Below are 18188 nucleotides of genomic sequence, written 5' to 3'. Positions count from 1 at the left end.
CACACCAGCCCTTTTTCTTCCCATTTAAAAATAGCTACCATTTATTGTCAGCCTTCCATATGCCAGGCTCTGTTAAGTGCTAACACAGTTGTCTGATTTAATCATCCCAACAACTTTTTTTTTTTCTTTTTGAGACAGAGTCTTGCTCTGTCACCCAGGTTGGAGTGCAGTGGTGTGATCATAGCTCACTGCAGCCTTCAACCCCTGGGCTCATGTGATCCTCTAGCTTCAGTCTTCCAAACAGCTGAGACCACACGTGTGCACCACCAAATCTGGCTTTTTTTTTTTTTTTTTTTTTGATAGAGTCTGTGTCATCTAGGCTGGAGTGCAATGGCGTGATATCTCGGCTCACTGCAATCTCCCGCCTCCCGGGTTCAAGCCATTCTCCTGTCTCAGCCTCCTGAGTAGCTGGGATTACAGGCATGTTCCACCACGCCTGGCTGATTTTTGTATTTTTAGTAGAGACAGGGTTTCACCACGTTGGTCAGGCTGGTCTCAAACTCCTGACCTCGTGATCCACCAGCCTTGGCCTCCCAAAGTGCTGGGATTATAGGAGTGAGCCATCGCGCCTGGCCACATCTGGCTAATTTTTAAATTTTTTGTAGAGTTGAGATCCTGCTATTTTGCTCCGGCTGGCTGGAACCCCTGGCCTCAAGCGATCCTCCCACCTCTGCCTCCCAAATTGCTGGGATTACAGGCATGAATCACCACACCTGGCTCCTCCAACAACCTTTTTAATCTTAATTTTGCTAACAAGAAAGTTGAGGCTCAAACTGTATAATTTGTCCCAAGTTACAAAGGTGAATGCCTTCAACAAATCAAAGTCCCGAAACTCTCACCTTCTCCAGATCTGGGTCAAGGAAGTTTGCCTCTGGTACCACCTTGGGGCTAAGTGTACACCCAACTAAGTCCCTTCATCTCCCTGGGCCCTGCCTTCAATCATCCCTCCGCTTGCAGGTCTCCAACATGCTACCGGCGATAGTGGGCCCATTAGTAATGGGCTCCCACTTGTCCTCCATCACCATGTGGTTTTCCTTGGCCCTCATTATCACCACCATCTCCCACTGCGGCTACCACCTTCCCTTCCTGCCTTCGCCTGAATTCCACGACTACCACCATCTCAAGTAAGGACCCTCTCCCCACAATGGGTCCCTAGGCAACAACCATCACCCTCCCTCCTTAAGCTTCTGATAGCAGACACTGGTATCTCAGTTTACATGTGAGTGCTAGTTGGGGAAGAGGTCTGATGGTTGGGAAAATAACCACACTGGGATGACCTTACTCTTTTCCTTCTGAAATTGGGTCCTCCTCCAACTGGGGATTTTAAACCTTTATTTGGGCTCTGGGCCCTTTGAATAAGCTCTGGACATTCTCTTTAGAAAAGTACATATATGCATAAAACTCCTGCAGGCAATCACAAGGAAGTCATATACTCTCTGAAAGCCCCAGACTTTTTCAAGTGTAGTCTACAAACCTCCTATACCAGAATCACCTGAGATGCTTGTTTAAAATATAGGCTCTTGGATTCCACTCCAAATATGCTGAACTAAGGTATCTGGGGGAGCAGGGCCTGGAAACCTGCATTTTAGTTAAGTGTTCCAGGGGATTCTGATGCTGGTGCTCTCATACCTGAAGAAGCCTAGTTCTGCTAGAGATCCTCAGACTGTGGGCATCAGAATCACACAGCAAGCTTTTCAAAGGAAGACTCCAGATACTGCAAATTGCAGGTTTGGAGTGGCCCCCAGAAGGTGCATTGGTAGCAACTCCCCAGCTTATTCTGATGCAGATGGTCAGGATGATGGTGACAGGTGTGGGGTAGGAGGGCTGAGAAATGTGTGAGGCTGGCACAAATGAAATAGGATCTGCACAGAAGCCTCCAGCATTGGCACTGCAGCGCCATCCTCTCTCTTCTAGGTTCAACCAGTGCTATGGGGTGCTGGGTGTGCTGGACCACCTCCATGGGACTGACACCATGTTCAAGCAGACCAAGGCCTACGAGAGACATGTCCTCCTGCTGGGCTTCACCCCGCTCTCTGAGAGCATCCCAGACTCCCCAAAGAGGATGGAGTGAGAGATGGCCTAAGTGTCATCCTGGCTGTCCCTCAGCCATGGGATGCAGACACGGCTTCCTGATTGCACCTAACAATTTGCCTCCTTCGGCCACACTCCCTAATGATGGCGCCACCAGGGTAGAGGAAAGGTCGGCTTCCCGGAAAAGCAGGGCCAAGGATGAGGCTTTCTCCAAACTACTGCCCTTGGTATCCCTCAACGGGATCAGGAGTTAGCTTAAGAAAAAGGAAAACACAGCTCCCCAGACTGGAGGCTGGTCAGAGGGAGGAGACCCCTGGTCCTCTGCTGTGGAAGGAGAGGGGTTCAGCCCTAGATAACTCCTTTGTGGCCTGAGCAGGATGCAGAGAATGACAAGGCTGAAAGGAGGGGGACTGGAGGCTGCCTGGCTCCAGCGACAGCTCCTTCTGGGACCAGGGGGTGGGAGGGCCAGGTATCACTTTGCCCCTTCCTGCCCCAAAAGGCTTTCACATACCTTACTCAGGCCAGAGCCAAGACACCCTGGCAAATCGTTATAAGTCTCAATTCACGACATACCAGATGCCAGTCGCCACTTCACCCAACACACACACAAACATACACACACCAAACACTCTGAGTGAGTGGTAAAGGCCCCATTTTAACTCTGGCCCACCGCAAACAAAAGGTTTCCCTCTATGGGGGAGAAAAAAAAAAAAATCCAGGAGCTCCTCCCTGGATTAAAACCAACGAGGTGCAGACCAAACTTTAACTTTAGCGTTATGTGGAAACCAAAAACCAACTGCTGAGAAACTGTGAAAAGCCCTTTTACCCACAAGGGGAGAGGTCAAAGTTGCTGCTCTTTGGGGACACCCGAGACCCCTAATTACCCTATCTGAATGAGGACCAAAGGTTAGAACCCTCTTTCTCCCTGAAGAGCCCGGAAAAACATGGCCGAGCAAAGGGCAAAATCCTTTCTCCCCCGAATGCTTTACCAGTTTCTCAGCAACATTTATTCAAAATGATTTTTACCAGGAACCTTATCAAAGGCAAAACCACAGCTGCTTGGGTTAAAGTCCCCATCCTGGCCTCCTCTCAGCCGCTAGACATGGCCAGGAACCCTGTGGTTCCCAAGAACAATTTAAAGATCACTCTTCGATTTGAAAGACCACCATTATCATTTTACTAAATTCTTATATATACTTGTGCCTTTTCCAACTTTCAGTTCTCTTAAGAAAAACATCCACTGTAGCTTTATAAAATACCTTAGTATCAGATAGGTCCAAGTCTCCAGGCAGGACTATCAAAATGGACTCCTTCTTCCTATCAGCTCTAGAACCCCAGAGGACTTGCCCAATAGGCCAGCTGAGCACTTACCAGGCAGCATCTCCCTGGCCTTCCACAGTCTCGCCTGCCTGTCTCTGGCCTTGGTGGACCTGGCTCCCTCCCTAGGAGGCTTGTGCCCTCAGCTTGAATACAGCTCCTGGTGCATCAAAGCTGTAAGTTCTCAGCTGCTGGCCTGCACCCATCACCTCTTCCTACAAATAAACATTTGGAAAAAAGTCCATCTTCAGTATGCTTAAAGAGAAGGGTAGGAGATAAGGAGAAAGAACAGATATGGTTTTTTTCCCCTTTAAGGCCTTTAGATTTTGAGGTACTGTAAGGGGCCTAGGACAAAAGGCTGTCATTCCCTCTTCCTTTTGGCAGGCAGGTTATCAGTTCCTGGCAGAAGGGCCCAGCCTATCCTTTTCTGTATCAAACAAAATCCTTGAGGTTGGTATACAAGTTAAGGCTGAAAAAAGGCCTTAAATTCCCAGTAAAGAACGTGAAAGCAAGCATGTAAAATAAACTGGTCTTCATGAATTCCAGTGGATAGTTTTTTTTTTTGAAGGGGGTGTCTACTACAAGACTTCTAATACTTCAGATGTAGCATTTGGAAGCTCAGGCTGTGAAATTAAGCCTCTGTGAGCATTCCTAACGATAATGTGTGAAAGTAAGGTTCAATTTATTCATCTTTCTGTTCTCAAAGTACCAATCCGTCTGCATCAGCCCTGGACACTATTTCCTAAACTTTCCTTTGGCCTGTGGAGGTCACTGGTGGTACTGAAGTACCTGCCCACCTCCAGAACAGTGAAAAAGAACTCTCTAGAAAAACCATTTACCCAAGCTAGGTATGGGAGACAGTTGTCAGATGAACACGTAAATAAGGCCATGCCCCATCTCAGGGTTCAGGGGCTGACCAGGATTCCGTAAGGCCACATCGGTGCTGGATCATTCCTTCTTCACCCCCCTGTGGAAAAGTCTGTCCATAGAGGGGTTGTGGCAACCCTCCATAAGGAGCCTCATCAACCTTTTTCTTCTTGGCTGTCTTATAACACAATGCAGGCCACAGCCAGGGGATGGAAAACTTGGAAGCTGACAAGTGCGCTGAAATCCTGGCATTAGGCTGGACTGCTGCTTTGTGGCACTGGCTATGACTGTCACGTCTCACTTAAGACACAGGGTGGACATGAACTCAAGGCTTGTAGAAGCCCCTGCCTTAGGCAGACTCCTCGAAGCCCAATGGCAGAACCCCTGCCGAGGTTTCATGTGCACATTGAGCGCAGGGTTCCTCCGGATCTGGGGGAACCCTACCAGAAACCCATCCTTCACACCCATAGCAGTACCCTAGATGGAAGACCAGCCAGTATTTTGCCTTTTCAAGTGTTTATTTTTATACATTTTTTTGTATTAAAAAGAAAAGCATAATTACCACAAATTACAAAGGACTAAAGCAGGACTAGAATAATGAATGAATCACTTCAGCCTGGAAAGCAGATACTCTCAATAATATTAATGTTATAATACAAGCTCATTCAAGTATTTTACATTTTTTTGTCCTTTTAAATATGATATCCTAGCACATAGTAAAGATAATGTACTACGAGCGTAAGGTGGAACCTTCTCCGCAAAGCCAGATGACAAGTTTTCCTCTCCAGTGAGAAATGGGCTCCAAGTTCTTATCTTCTCTGCCATCAGCATGGCTGAAGGGGGAGAGGGTGGGTGTTAGGGAAAATCCAGGGACCCTTCCACACAGGAGGTACTCTGGGGTTCCATTCAGGAGGGTGCCAGATAATTCAGATCACTCTACCCAGGCTTTTTTGGCAAAAAAACAACCCTCACCCTCCGTAACTAGTCATCTTCCTTGTCCCTCCTCCTCACTTCCCTTCCAGGGCCTTCTAAGCAGCTTACTTTCTTTTGTAAAATCAATCACCAGGAAAGGGGGAAAAAAAAAAAAGCTACAATGGAACAAAACAAAAACATTTAACAACTTTGACATAGGGGCTCAGCACATCTATCTGAGCCCCAGGGGTCCAGGCTGGGGCAGGGCTGGATGGCCCTTCTCTACTGGTAGTGCCTTTGCTCCCAGGTGCAGGAAGAGGGCTAAAGAGAAACCTGCCCCTTAACAGGGCTGAGAACACAGACCTGCTGATGTCTGATGCCCAGAGGTTATGTTGGCATGGACCAACCTCGGAAGGGATAGGATGAACAGAGGGATCTGGGCAGGCTGTTGCTTTATCTCAGGTCTTGGATCCCCATGGGATGATGGTGGGTGTGAAGTGGTTAGCCCTGATGGCCCCTGCCACTTCTGGCATGCTTGTCACAGATACATCGGTCCTAAATTCAAGTGTCTTCAGAAAGTGAAGATGTAAACTACTCTTTGCAACATTAACTCCTAACATGTTACCCAAAAAAAAAAAAAAAAAAGGGAAAGAAAAGAAAAAGCTCCCCTACCAACCACCAGCCTATGTTGAGATGAAGTCCTCACCTCCCTGCCCCAAAGGGGCTTCCTTTCAGGGATGTCTGTGAAGAAGATGGCAGCCCCCTGGCCTGGGAGTAAACTCTAGGTAATAACAGCCTTTCCCCATACCCTAAGGCTTCCTTGTGCCCCAAACCAGCAGAGGAAAAACACTGAGGTTTCTGTGGTGCTGGATACAGTACAGGGCTGCGTGACCTGAAGGAAAGAAAGGAAAGGAGAAGGGGGGTCCAGGAATCCAGTGTCTGGTACAATGTGGGGCAGGCACCAGACTGGGCAGGGAAAGGCCTCAGATACCACCATCATAGCAGAGACCAGACGCTCATCCTTGGTTTGAGACATGAAGTCACAGGAACTGAGATGGGCTTCCCACATACCAACCACTGGGAGGGCAAAGGTGGGGAAGGGCACAGGCTAAAAATTAACAAGGTGCCCAACGTAAAGGACAAGCCCTTGTCAGCCTGGGATACTGTCTCCTACTCCCAACCTTTGGGCCCAACAGAGGAACCAGTTGAAAAGGAGGGCCAAAGACATTGCAGTAAGTAAGCAACAGGACCACGAACTCCATATTGCCCAGATCCCACTGAGAGTGAACATGCAGTCATGCCCATACCCGACACACATCCCAGTCCATGTGGGTCAGTCCTTCATCACCCTCCCTGCCTTCTAACAGCAGACTCCAGCCATTCCATTGTCATTCACAGCCCAACCCAAGCAGTCAGTGGCTGAAGAAGAGAATCAGGTATACTCTATGTCCACATATACCTTCCTGCCACGGGGCTTCACCAACTGGCAGGATTCCCCCCAGCCCCCAACTCCTCCTCATCCTTTGTTCCCAGGCGGGTCAATTGGAGAGTGAGCAGAGATAGATGGCTTGCAGAAGGGTATGCAAGATGGGGAGACTCCACCAGACCTTAGGAAGAGAATGGCATCTTTCTCCACCTTTTAAGAGAGACAGAGCCTCCCTGAAGTCTCAGATTTTTCAGGGCAACACAAGAAACGTTTCCAAGCCTCAGCTGCAGGTGTTCACCTTTCCACTCTGGGGTGTGGGGAGATGGTCAAGCTGAGGACAAGTGTGTTCCAGATGCAGGCCAACTCTGTTCTCCAACAGTTTGAACCAACTTGGCCTTGGGGTTCCAAGTGTAGGATGAAGGGTGTCACGGCAGGACGGGGCCTGGCGTGAGGCAACAGCAAGCAGAGCAAGGACACAACAGTGGCAGCAGTGTACAGACACAGGACGTCAGCTTCAAACGATGCAACAGCAGGGATATCTTGGGCACGGCTCTGATTCGAGCCACTCCCAACTCTCTTGCCTCCAGGATGGAGGCACTGTACATGCAACAGTCCAGAGAAAGATTCTAGCCAGTCCAAGCCCAGGCATATCCAGAGAAGGTGGGAGCTCTTCGGGTTGACTCCACCGAGGAAAACAGGCATTTGGGTATTTCAGATTCCCGCTCCACAATAAGGCAACTTTTAAAAAAATATTATTTCCAAAAACAAAACAAAAATTCCAAGGGGAGGGGAAAGACATCACTTTCTGTGGATTAGGTGGGGGTTTTCTGATTTTTTTTTTTTTTTTGGTCTTTTATGGTCGATTTTGTCTTTTTTCTTTTTTCCCCATTTTCTCAAGGATGGAAAGATCAGAGAAAAATAAAATAAAACATCTTTCAACAGTCTTTCCTGGTAAAAGCAGCGTCTCTCTGGGCTGGGGAGTAAAGGGTGTGGGGCAAGGGGAGTGGGGGAGAGGCTGAAACCTTCCCCCAAACCCCAGTTTTAGATCCTTTGGTTTCCTTCTCCCAGAAGATGGCAGAAGGGCATGGTAGGAATAGCAGGGAGAAAACACGGTGATGACAAACCCCAGATGATCAAGGGGCTGATGCTCCTGGGGCCCAGAGGTACCACCAGAGCCTTCTATGGGACAGTGCTGGGCAATGGGGGGCCTGCAGGGCCTTCTTATGGGCTGCATAGTTGGCTTGAGAGGGAGCAGGAGGTTAGGGGTGGGGACCAGGGTTGCAGCCTACTAGCCGCGGGCAGGGCTGCAGAGTGATTTTGGTAATCCAGATGAACTATCAATAATTTAAAACTTGATATATATATATGTATATATATATATAAAAATCTCCCCCCTTTCCCTCCCCCCTTAGAAGAAGCTAGGATGTCAAGAGTCATGGAGAGAGGAGGGGGAAGGGGATGTAGAGGCTCCTGCCCAGGGGTACCTCTGATAGCCCAAATGGTGTACACATTGCTACTCAGCACAAAGGCCTGTCCTAGTAACTCCAGGCCTGTCCCTTCATTGTCCCCTCTCCTGGGACTGGGCACCCCCATGGACTCTTACCCACCCTACCCCTTTCCCCCCTCAAGCCCCAGGGCTAAGGAGCTTTTCACTTTCCCAAAGTCTGTGTGTTCGAGTGCTGGCTTGTCCATTTGGCATCTTCCCGGACGGGCTGGCCGGTGGGTGGTGTAGGGGGTTGGCTGATCACGGCAGCAGGCCTGCTGGAAGACTGGGAGGGGCACCGCTTCCTGCCCTCACCGCCGCCACCTCCTGCTACCACTGAGTGTCGCTTGTGGTTGCCCTCCTCACCCATGGGGGGCTGCAACAGAGGAAGGAGTCACAGGTGATCGGAGGCACTATCTACGCCCTCTTCCTTGCCAGGCCCATCTAGACACCTCCTACTTTCTACCTCCAAATATAGAAAATGAATGGGTTTAACCTTAAAAATAAATTATAAGTTATTAAGTTTCTTCATGCCAAGCCGTGTGCTGTTTTATGCACACTGTCTCATGGGGTCAGCATCACCCTTTGATGTGGACCCATGGACATCCAATTTTATAGATGAGGAAACTGAAGCACAAAAAAGTAACTTCCCCAGGGTCTCATAGCTGGTAACCGATAAAGACAAAATTTAGGTCTATCTGCCCCAAAAGGCCAGGCTTTTATCCAACCTCATCTCTGCTTCCCTTCCAAGAAGGGATCTCTTGCTCAGAAATGTGGAATGTGGCATGCAGTATGCTGCGATGTCTCAGCTCAAAAGGCCCAGATCCTTCTGGGGATCACCTCATTCTCTTCAAGGTCCAGAGGATCCTGAACTAAGACTCAGACCATGCTCCAGACTGGCCCCACCACTAACAAAGGTCTTATAACCCCGAAGACAGACGTTTCCTTCCCATTTTGGGAACCAAAACTGAGTCCTTGTTCCACCCTAATAGGTCTACTTATCACAAAGGTTCTCTGTAACTTGTACCCTGCTCCCCTCCCCTCTCCTCCCCAAGGGTGGAAATGCTTAAGAATAAAAGAAAACAGATTTGTCTTTATATTGAGAGACCTAAGTGGCTCTGCCATTATGTCACTGGATGGCCACGAACCTCAGTTAACCTGTCTAGTAAGTCCTGTCTGTGTCACCACATAAGGGTTAAATACGGTCAATGTAAAGTATCTGGCACACAATAAACACTTAATAAATGACAGTTTTAAAATAATAAAAGTGATGATTTGGCTGTGTCTCTGTCCAAATCTCAATCTTGAATTGTAGTTCCCATAATCCCCACATGTCGTGGGAGGGACCAGGTGGAGATAATTGCATCATGGGGGCAGTTTCCCCCATCTTGTTCTCGTGATAGTGAGTTCTCACAAGATCTGATGGTCTTATAAGGGGCTTTTGGGCCGGGCGCGGTGGCTCATGCCTGTAATCCCAGCATTTTGGGAGGCCAAGGCGGGTAGATCACAAGGTCAGGAGTTTGAGACCAGCCTGGCCAACATGGTGAAACCCCATCTCTACTAAAAATACAAAAATTAGCCAGGCATGGTGGTGCACGCCTATAATCCCAGCTACTCAGGAGGCTAAGGCAGGAGAATCACTTGAACCCGGGAGGCAGAGGTTGCAGTGAGCCAAGATAATGCCACTGCACTCTAGCCTGGGTGACAGAGCAAGGGGGAGGGGGCGGGGGCGGGGGGCTTTTACTCCCCTTCGCTCTGCACTTCTCCTTGCTGCCACCATGTGAAGAAGGATGTATTTGCTTCCCCTTCTGCCAAGATTTTAAGTTTCCTGAGGCCTCCCTGGCCATGCAGAACTGTGAGTCAATTAAGCCTCTTTCCTTTATAAATCACCCAGTCTCAGGTATGTCTTTATTAGCAGAGTGAGAACAGACTAATAACAAAATGTAAGGGCTAGTATTGTCATTTACTTGCATTTGCCTTTTTGCTAAAAGGTTTGAAGGGAATAAGACAAACAGACATCTCTACTACATTATAAACTCTCAGAAGGAAAAACTGAGCCTCTTTCCCTTATCTCTAAAGCACCGAGCACAGAGACATCCAATCAGTATCTGCTGAATCAATTAAATCACTCCAACTTCCCTTGATATACCCAGCAGTAATAACCCAGCCCTGCCACTGGATGTCACCGTTGAGGCGCTGCTCCAAGAACATAGAGACCTGGGCATTAATTTATAAACTGGGGTTGGAATTGGCTTTTTCCAGAAAGAACAAATGTGTGTATCTTGGATACCCATCCTGATCAACTAGTAGTGGCTAACTTGGGCACAGTAGCAAGGAGGATGGTGAGATAGGAAAGAGCATTATGATGGTACCACAGAAGGGGGAAGCAGGAGCAACCATACAACTATCTCCAACTAGCCTTCACTGGCCACTCAACTCTCCATTTTAAAGGTGAAAAAACCAAAGCCCAAATTGTGGGGAGCAGGGAGAGGGGTTCCTGGGCTAGGGGCACAGCTGGACCAGAATCCAAGTATACTGATTCCTGGTCCAGTTTTCTTTCCAGGACAAGTAGAGTTAGAGAAAGAGTTTCACTTACATCTACTCGGAAGTCTTCAAGACGTCGGAATTTGCCGAGGTATTCTTGCAGTTTGGGGTCAATGTCCAAATTTTTGGCTTTGGAATATTTCAAGAAGGCCCAGAACTTCTCCAGCCCATACAGTTGGCCTGTAGGGAGAGGTACAGAAAAGCTGAGCTGGCGAGGATAAAGAAGCTCAGAGGAGAGGGAGGTGTTGTGTAATACACAGCAAGACCCAGGTCGAACTGGGGAAGAGGAGGCCTACATGACCAGGCCTCACTCAGATCCAACTCTGGCTCTTACCAGCTTCATAGTCCTTCACCGTTTCCTCCTGAAAATCCTTGAATATGTCCAGCCGGAACTTCTTTTCCAGGCCATAACTGTAGTATCGAAAAAGGCACTCCAAACCATATCTGTAGAACACAAGTCAGTGAAATCAGGACAGTTTCTTCATCTGTAAAACGGGAAATGTGCCTGCATAACAGAGGAACTATGAAACAGTTTAAACTACGTGTTATTTCTGTATTGAAAAACCAGCACACACGCTTTAAGAATGCTAGTCTAAGTGGGTCCAGCATAAAATGTTCAGAGCTTTCCTGGGGTCAACGAACTCTGTCCCCCTGCCACAGACATTTGTTTACTCCTTTTACGAAGTATCTATGGTTGCTTTCTGCTACAATAACAGAGTGAACGGAGTTGAGTAGTTACGACAAAGACCTTATGGCCAACAAAGCCTAAAGTATTTACTGACTCTTGCCAGAAAAAGTTGGCCAATCCCTGGTATAACTCTGCAAAGCCATTTGACCATGCCAGTTAGTAGATTTATTCATTTATCTGACTCAGAAATTTCACTTCAAGGAACACACACGGCCAGGCGCTGTGGGTCATGTCTATAATCCGAGCACTTTGGGAGGCCAAGGCACGCAGATCACTTGAGGTCCGGAGTTCAAGACCAGCCTGGCCAACATGGTGAAACCCCATCTCTACCAAAATACAAAAATTAGCCAGGTGTGGTGGTGGGTGCCTGTAATCTCAGCTACTCGGGAGGCTGAGGCAGAAGAATCGCTTGAACCTGGGAGGCGGAGGCTGCAGTGAGCCGAGATTGCACCACTGCACTCCAGCCTAGATGACAGAGTGAGACTCATCTCCAAAAAAACAAAAAAACAAAAAACAAAAAACCAAACACATGCCAATAGATATAGATCTTTTTTTTTTTCTTTTTTTTTGAGACAGTCTCGCTCAGTCACACAGGCTGGAGTGCAGTGGCACCATCTTGGCTCACTGCAACCTCCGCCTCCTGGGTTCAAGCCATTCTCCTGGCTCAGCCTCCCGTGTAGCTGGGACTACAGGCATGTGCCACCACACCCAGCTAATTTGTGTATTTTCAGTAGAGACAGGGCTTCACCGTGTTGGCCAGGCTGGTCCCTAACTCCTGACCTCAAGTGATCCGCCTGCCTCGCACTCCCAAAGTGCTGGGATTACAGGTGTGAGCCACAGCACCCAGTCCAGATTTAGATCTTAACAGATGTACCAAACTGTTTACAGCAGCATTAATTAAGCAAAATACAAATGTCAACGAATAGAGATGCAATTAAGAAAAATCATGGCAATTCTATACAGTGGAATAATATAAGCTATTAGAAATTAATAGTAAGGCCGGGCGCGGTGGATCACGCCTGTAATCCCAGCACTTTGGGAGGCCGAGACGGGCGGATCACAAGGTCAGGAGACCGAGACCATCCTGGCTAACACGGTGAAACCTCGTCTCTACTAAAAATACAAAAAAAAATTAGCCAGGCTGGTGGCAGGCACCTGTAGTCCCAGCTACTCGGTAGGCAGGAAAATGGCGTGAACCCCGGAGGTGGAGGTGGAGATTGCAGTGAGGCGAGATTGCGCCACTGCACTCCAGCCTGGGCGACAGAGCAAGACTCCAACTTAAAAAAAGAAATAGTATAAATGTATACTTAAGGATACCAAAGAATGCTTCAATACATTATCAAATGGAAAAGACATGTTTGAACATGTTAGACGTAGAGTGATCCCATGAGTCCATTTTTGTCAACAAGCATGTAAATTTTACAACTACACATGCATACAAAGTCTGGAAGAGCACAAACTTTATAGGATGAGCTAAATACATTAAATATGCCAAGAAGAAACTAGGAAGCTTGATGGCAGAATAACACTTGCTGTCTCTGGAATGATGGATGTTTTCATCAGCTTTTCCAAACTTGTCTTTTTTCATGTAGTTTACAGAAAGCACATTTTACACTGAAAATTGGGGAGGGGGTGGGGGCATGGGGAGGTCTTTTTTTTTTTTTTTTTTTTTTTAAAAATAGAAACAGGGTCTTGCTATGGCAGAATGATTGCTTGAGCCCAGGCTGGTCTCGAACTCCTGGGCTCAAGTGATCCTTCTGCCTTGGCCTCCTGAAGCGCTAGGATTATAGGCATGAGCCACCCAGCCAGGAAAAAAGGACTCGAGGCTTTTTTTAATAGGAAAATATTGGAAACAACCTAAGTATCCACTAATAGGAGATTGACTAAATAAATCATGGTACATCCATATAAGACCATGTTACAGCCCATAAAAAAAGAACAACAAAGTTAATTATGTACAGATATAGAATGATCTCCAAAATATAGTATTAAACAAAAACAAACGCAAGGTGCAAAAAATATTATAACGTAGGCCAGCTTTTGTGTAAACAAAAGGAGTGGTAGTGGCATGGAAGACTACACAGATATCTACTTACTTACATAGGGTCCTTTATAAAGGACCCACAAGATTCTAATACTGGTTGCCTGTGGGGAAAGACACCAGATGGGTGGGGGACAGGGATGAGACGACTCTTCATTATACAACCTTTTAAAATGTTTGAAATTTGAACCATGTGAATATACTGCTCATTTAAAAACAAATTTTTCATCAAGTATATGAATGAAAATACACATGCAAGGAATTTCCAACTACAGTTCTGGAAGCAGACCAACTAGGGACCCCACATCATCCCTAAGCACCAGCCAAAGTCCCCCACCCCAAACCTGCTCACCTGTAGCCTTCTTTGGCGTCCTCCAGAGCCAGCTGCTTGAACTCCTCATACATCTTTTTGTTGAAGTGATCTCGGAGGAAGAAGGACCAGAAGCGGAAGAGTGTGTTCATCTCCTGAGACTGGCCAATGCCCAAGCGTTTCCGCTCTGATGGGAAAGAAAGGAGGAAAGACATGTCTCAGGTTCAGGCTGCCCTTGCTTCAGGGAGAAAGGATCCTGGAACTTAAGACTTGGTCCTTTCTCCTGTACTTCCAAATCCCCTCACTCATCATCTGCCACTCAGTCATTCAGCAGATATTTATTGAGCACTAACCACTCTGCCCCAGGCCCTGATGCTGGGAGCTGGGCCTGTACTTTTCCAGGAGCAGGTGGCAGCAGCTTCTGAACCAAGCTGGCAGTCTAGCTCTTCACCTCAACTGGTACTACTTTCAAGTGCCGTCGAGACAAGACAAGGCATGAACAAATTGTTTGTAAATTCTAACAAACTGTATTTAGCTCATTACCAATATTTACCTCAAGAGTCCTACAATATTCACAAGTACAAAACAGTAATATCAAAAAATACACAACATCAAAAGCACAAGCAACAAAACAAGAGAAAATATCATTAAAACGAAAAAATTTTGTGCATCAAAAAAGTGAAAAGATAACCCATAGAATCAGAGAAAATATTTGCAAATCATGTATTTGATAAAGGAATTCCTACAACTTAATAATCAGGAAAACAATCCAGTTAAAAAAGCATTTTGGCTGGGCAAGGTTGCTCACATCTGTAATTCCAGCACTTTGTGAGGCTGAGGAGGGAGGACTGCTTAAGGCCAGGAGTTCAAGACCACCATGGTCAACATAGTGAGACCCCTGTCTCTACAGAAAACTTTTAGTAATTAGATAGGTATGGTGGCACATGCCTGTAGTCCCAGCTACTCAGGAGGCTGAGGCAGGATTGCTTGAGCCCAATAGTTGGAGACTGCAGTGGGCTATAATTGAGTCACTACATTCCCACCTGGGTGACAGAGTAAAACACTGTCTCAAAAATAAATGTTAAATAATAAAAATAAATAAAAACAGACAAACAGTAACAAGTGTTGGAAGGATGTGAAAAACCAGAAGCCTCACATAATGCTTTTAGAAATATAAAATGAAAATTTTATATTTCAATATAAAATTTTATATTTCAATATAAAATTCCAAAATTTCCACTTTGGAAAACAGTGTTTAATTTTGTCAAAGGGTTAAACATGGTTACCCCATGACCCAGCAATACTACTCTTCCATCCAAAATAAAGGAGAAGCTACGTCTACAGGAAACCTATATGTGAATATGCCCAGTAGCATTACTCACAATAGACAAAAACTAAAAACAACCCAAATGCCAATCAACTGATGAATGGATACACAAAATGTGATACACCCATACGATGGAATATGATTTGGCAATAAAAATAATAAAGTACTGATGCATGCTATGACATGAACCTTGCTGTATATTTGTTAGTATACCAAATATACTAAGGGGGAAGAGGCCAGTAACAAAGGACCACATACAGTATAATTTATGTGAAATGTCCAGAATAGGCAAATCCTTAGAGGCAGAAAGTAAATTAGTAGTTTCATAGGGCTGGGAGGATTTTGGGGGTGGGGAGTAGTTTGCATGTATAATGAATATGACTGGTACGGGGCATAGCATTTTTGGGGGTAATGAAAATGTTCTAAAATTGATTCTGGTGATGGGAACACAACTATATGAATATACTTAGAGCTACTACATTGTATTCTTTAGGTATGTTCCATCATATATAGATTATATCCTAATAAAGCTATTATTACACATAGAATAAGAAAGAGAGAAGTGAAGTGGATGAATCAAGAATTTAGCAGCCATGTTTTGTTGAATGAAAGGGGATGAATGAGTTAATAACTACAGGTGACTAGTTAGATTGGTTTTGTGCATCTTTACAGCCAACCTATCAGAATACTAAAAGAGCAGGGACAGACAAGAGCATCTAGACAGGCTCGTTCCTTACACTATCATCTAGAGAGGGGATCAGCAACTACTTTTGTAAAGGGACAGAGAATAAATATTTCAGACTTTACAGAAGACATATAGTCCCTGTCACAAATCTTTTTTTCTTACGACCCCTTAAAAATGTAAAAACTGTCCTTAGCTCCAAAGCCATACGAAAACAGAATACTGGCTGGATTTGACTCACAGGCCACAGTTTGGCAACCTTTGTTCTAGAGAGCATATGTCACCTCTTACGTACCCTTTTGTGATGGACAGTGGACTAGACCTGACAATGGCTGAGTCAGTAATCTTGCCAGAGATACAGAAATACTTAATTGACAGCTTTAATAATCAATAGAGGAAGATCAAAGAACACGAATGTTGTGAGTGCCACATTCCCCTAGCTTCCTACAGTTTAAAACTACCTGGCCCGAGTCTAACTTCAGTCCTTCTTGCTATAATGTCATGTCTTTTTTTTGCTCTGAAGTCAGAGAAAAGAATCACCTATCCCCATATCCTCCAACCCTTACACTCTGGGTCTAAATAAGGGGCCCAGAGGCTCGTCCCCTGCCCCCCACACTTCTTACCATTAAGGCAGCGCCTACGATACTTATGGTAGACGTGTTGTGTGAAGCCATTTTCCTTGAGCAGTTCATGGGAAGGATGCTGGAACTTGGGCAATGACTGAGGGGTACAGCCATAGCTGCCAACTGCAGGTGTCCCTTCTGAGGGGCTGGAGCTACAGAAACCACAAAAAATACTGTCACCAGGTTCCCCACAGCAGCCCCACTATAAGGTTAGGAGGGGTCCCTCTGATCCGTTCTGTCAGCCAAGATCCATCCTCTCACAGGGTATCAAACAAGGAGGCCCAGTTACGGGCCTTTAACTTATATCCATGGGTCTGATTAACTCTGCATCAACTCTCAGAGGGTTTTACAGAGGATACTGAGGCTTACAGAGATTAGGAGACTCATCCAGGGTCATAAGACTATTTAATGGCAGAAACGTGTCCAATGATAAAACTTGAGCTTTTAACCATTTATTAACTTTAAGCATTTAACCTTTTAATGAGCCATCATGGGTCAGTCCATCTACAGTGAACCCTTGAACAACATGGGTTTGAAATGCATGGATCCACGCGTGGGTCCACTTATACACAGATTTCTTCCACCTTTGCCACTCTTGAGACAGCAAGACCAACCCCTCCTTCTCAGCCTGCTCAATGTGAAGACCACGAGGATGAGGACCTTTATGATGATTCCCCTTTGCCACTCGAGACAGCAAGACCAACCCCTCCTTCTCAGCTGCTAAACATGAAGACCACGACGATGAAGACCTTTATGATGATTCTACTTCCACTTAATGAACAGTAAATATTTTCTCTTATGATTTTAACTTTTATTTTAGGTTCAGAGGTATGTGTACAGGTTTGTTAAGTAGGTAAATTGTACCTCACTCTCCTCCCTCTCCCCACCCCCAAGTAGGCCCCAGTGTCTGTTGTTCCCTTCTTTGTGATTTTTCTTAGTAATATTTTTTCTTTAGCTTATTGTGAGAATACAGTATGTAATACATATAATATGCAAAATGTGCTAATGGACTATATGTTATTGGTAAGGCTTCTGGTTAACAGTAGGCTTTTGGAGAGTCAAAAGTTATACATGGATTTTCAACTGTGTGCGGGGTGGGCACCCCATGCCTTTCATTGTTCAAAGATTAATTGTATATTTTCTTAAGAAGCATGCCTATTTGCAGTCTGTGCCATCTCTGCAGGGAGTAGAGAGCATTGGTCATAGGTAGGTGGCTCACAAAGCTTGCTTTGGGAAACAGGAAACACACACTGGGGCCATCTTACTGAAATAAAAAAGAGTGTGGGCCCTACCCCAAGAAGCAGGGTCAGTAGATACAGGTTGGGGCCAATAAATATGTATTTTTTTTAATTTTTAAAACTTTTCAGGTAGCCTCCCAAGACACAGTAGGCTCAGAGAGACTGCCAGAAATGTGTTTATTCAACTACCTGGCTATTCTTCCTCAGATACAAAGTAGATACCCAGGCTTGGAAATCAATTCAGAGAGATTTTCTCTCTCCATGCATGAAAATCTGGTCTCATGTGACTGCCACACCACTTCCTTAGGAAAAAATCCTACCCCTCATTCCCAGGTCCTGGGCTGAGCTTTCCACACCACTGGTTTTTTGAAAACCTCTTAGATGAGGGTCCCTTTAATTTTCAGACCAATCTTCTTGGTCCAGTCAATTTCATGGCTCGCCCACCCATCCCATAGGCAGCCTGATCACTCTTCCCCCACTGCCCCAGGTACCTGATGGAAGCAGTACGGGGCCTGTGCTCACGCGAATCCATCACCCAGCCCACATGGCTCTCCAAGGGTGGGTTTGAACTGTGTCTTGTCTTTCTTTTTCGAGGCATCTGCAAAGGTTAGCCCAGGGTTTGTTACTGTTTGTACTCCTACAACTCTGAGGAGCATCAAGCACTTGTAGGACTAAGATGGGCATGATCTCTCACATTTT

At 46.0% G+C, this 18188-nt stretch overlaps 2 protein-coding genes across 9 annotated transcripts in view; one reads left to right on the top strand and one right to left on the bottom strand.

Moving 5' to 3' along the window:
* The window catches only part of FAXDC2 (fatty acid hydroxylase domain containing 2), a 32294-nt gene extending 28406 nt beyond the window's left edge, over positions 1-3888 (top strand). For both annotated transcript variants that reach the window (XM_003776700.5, XM_063724337.1), the window contains 2 exons: positions 958-1124; positions 1915-3888. In XM_003776700.5, coding sequence (XP_003776748.2) covers positions 958-1124; positions 1915-2071 — 324 coding nt within the window. In that variant the 3' untranslated portion in view covers positions 2072-3888. The remainder of the gene's footprint in view (positions 1-957; positions 1125-1914) is intronic.
* Positions 3889-4714: 826 nt separating this feature from the next.
* LARP1 (La ribonucleoprotein 1, translational regulator) overlaps positions 4715-18188 on the bottom strand; it is a 134537-nt gene continuing 121063 nt past the window's right edge. For all 7 annotated transcript variants that reach the window (XM_054556126.2, XM_054556127.2, XM_054556124.2 and 4 more), the window contains exons 14-19: positions 17981-18087; positions 16252-16403; positions 13662-13806; positions 10915-11024; positions 10633-10760; positions 4715-8412 (exon numbers count right to left, since the gene is read on the bottom strand). In XM_054556126.2, coding sequence (XP_054412101.1) covers positions 8203-8412; positions 10633-10760; positions 10915-11024; positions 13662-13806; positions 16252-16403; positions 17981-18087 — 852 coding nt within the window. In that variant the 3' untranslated portion in view covers positions 4715-8202. The remainder of the gene's footprint in view (positions 8413-10632; positions 10761-10914; positions 11025-13661; positions 13807-16251; positions 16404-17980; positions 18088-18188) is intronic.

The sequence above is a fragment of the Pongo abelii genome, chromosome 4 (assembly GCF_028885655.2).
Source record: "Pongo abelii isolate AG06213 chromosome 4, NHGRI_mPonAbe1-v2.0_pri, whole genome shotgun sequence".
Taxonomy (NCBI): domain Eukaryota; kingdom Metazoa; phylum Chordata; class Mammalia; order Primates; family Hominidae; genus Pongo; species Pongo abelii.
The sequence above is the reverse complement of the archived record's forward strand: the minus strand, read 5'-3'. Positions and strand labels throughout refer to the sequence as shown.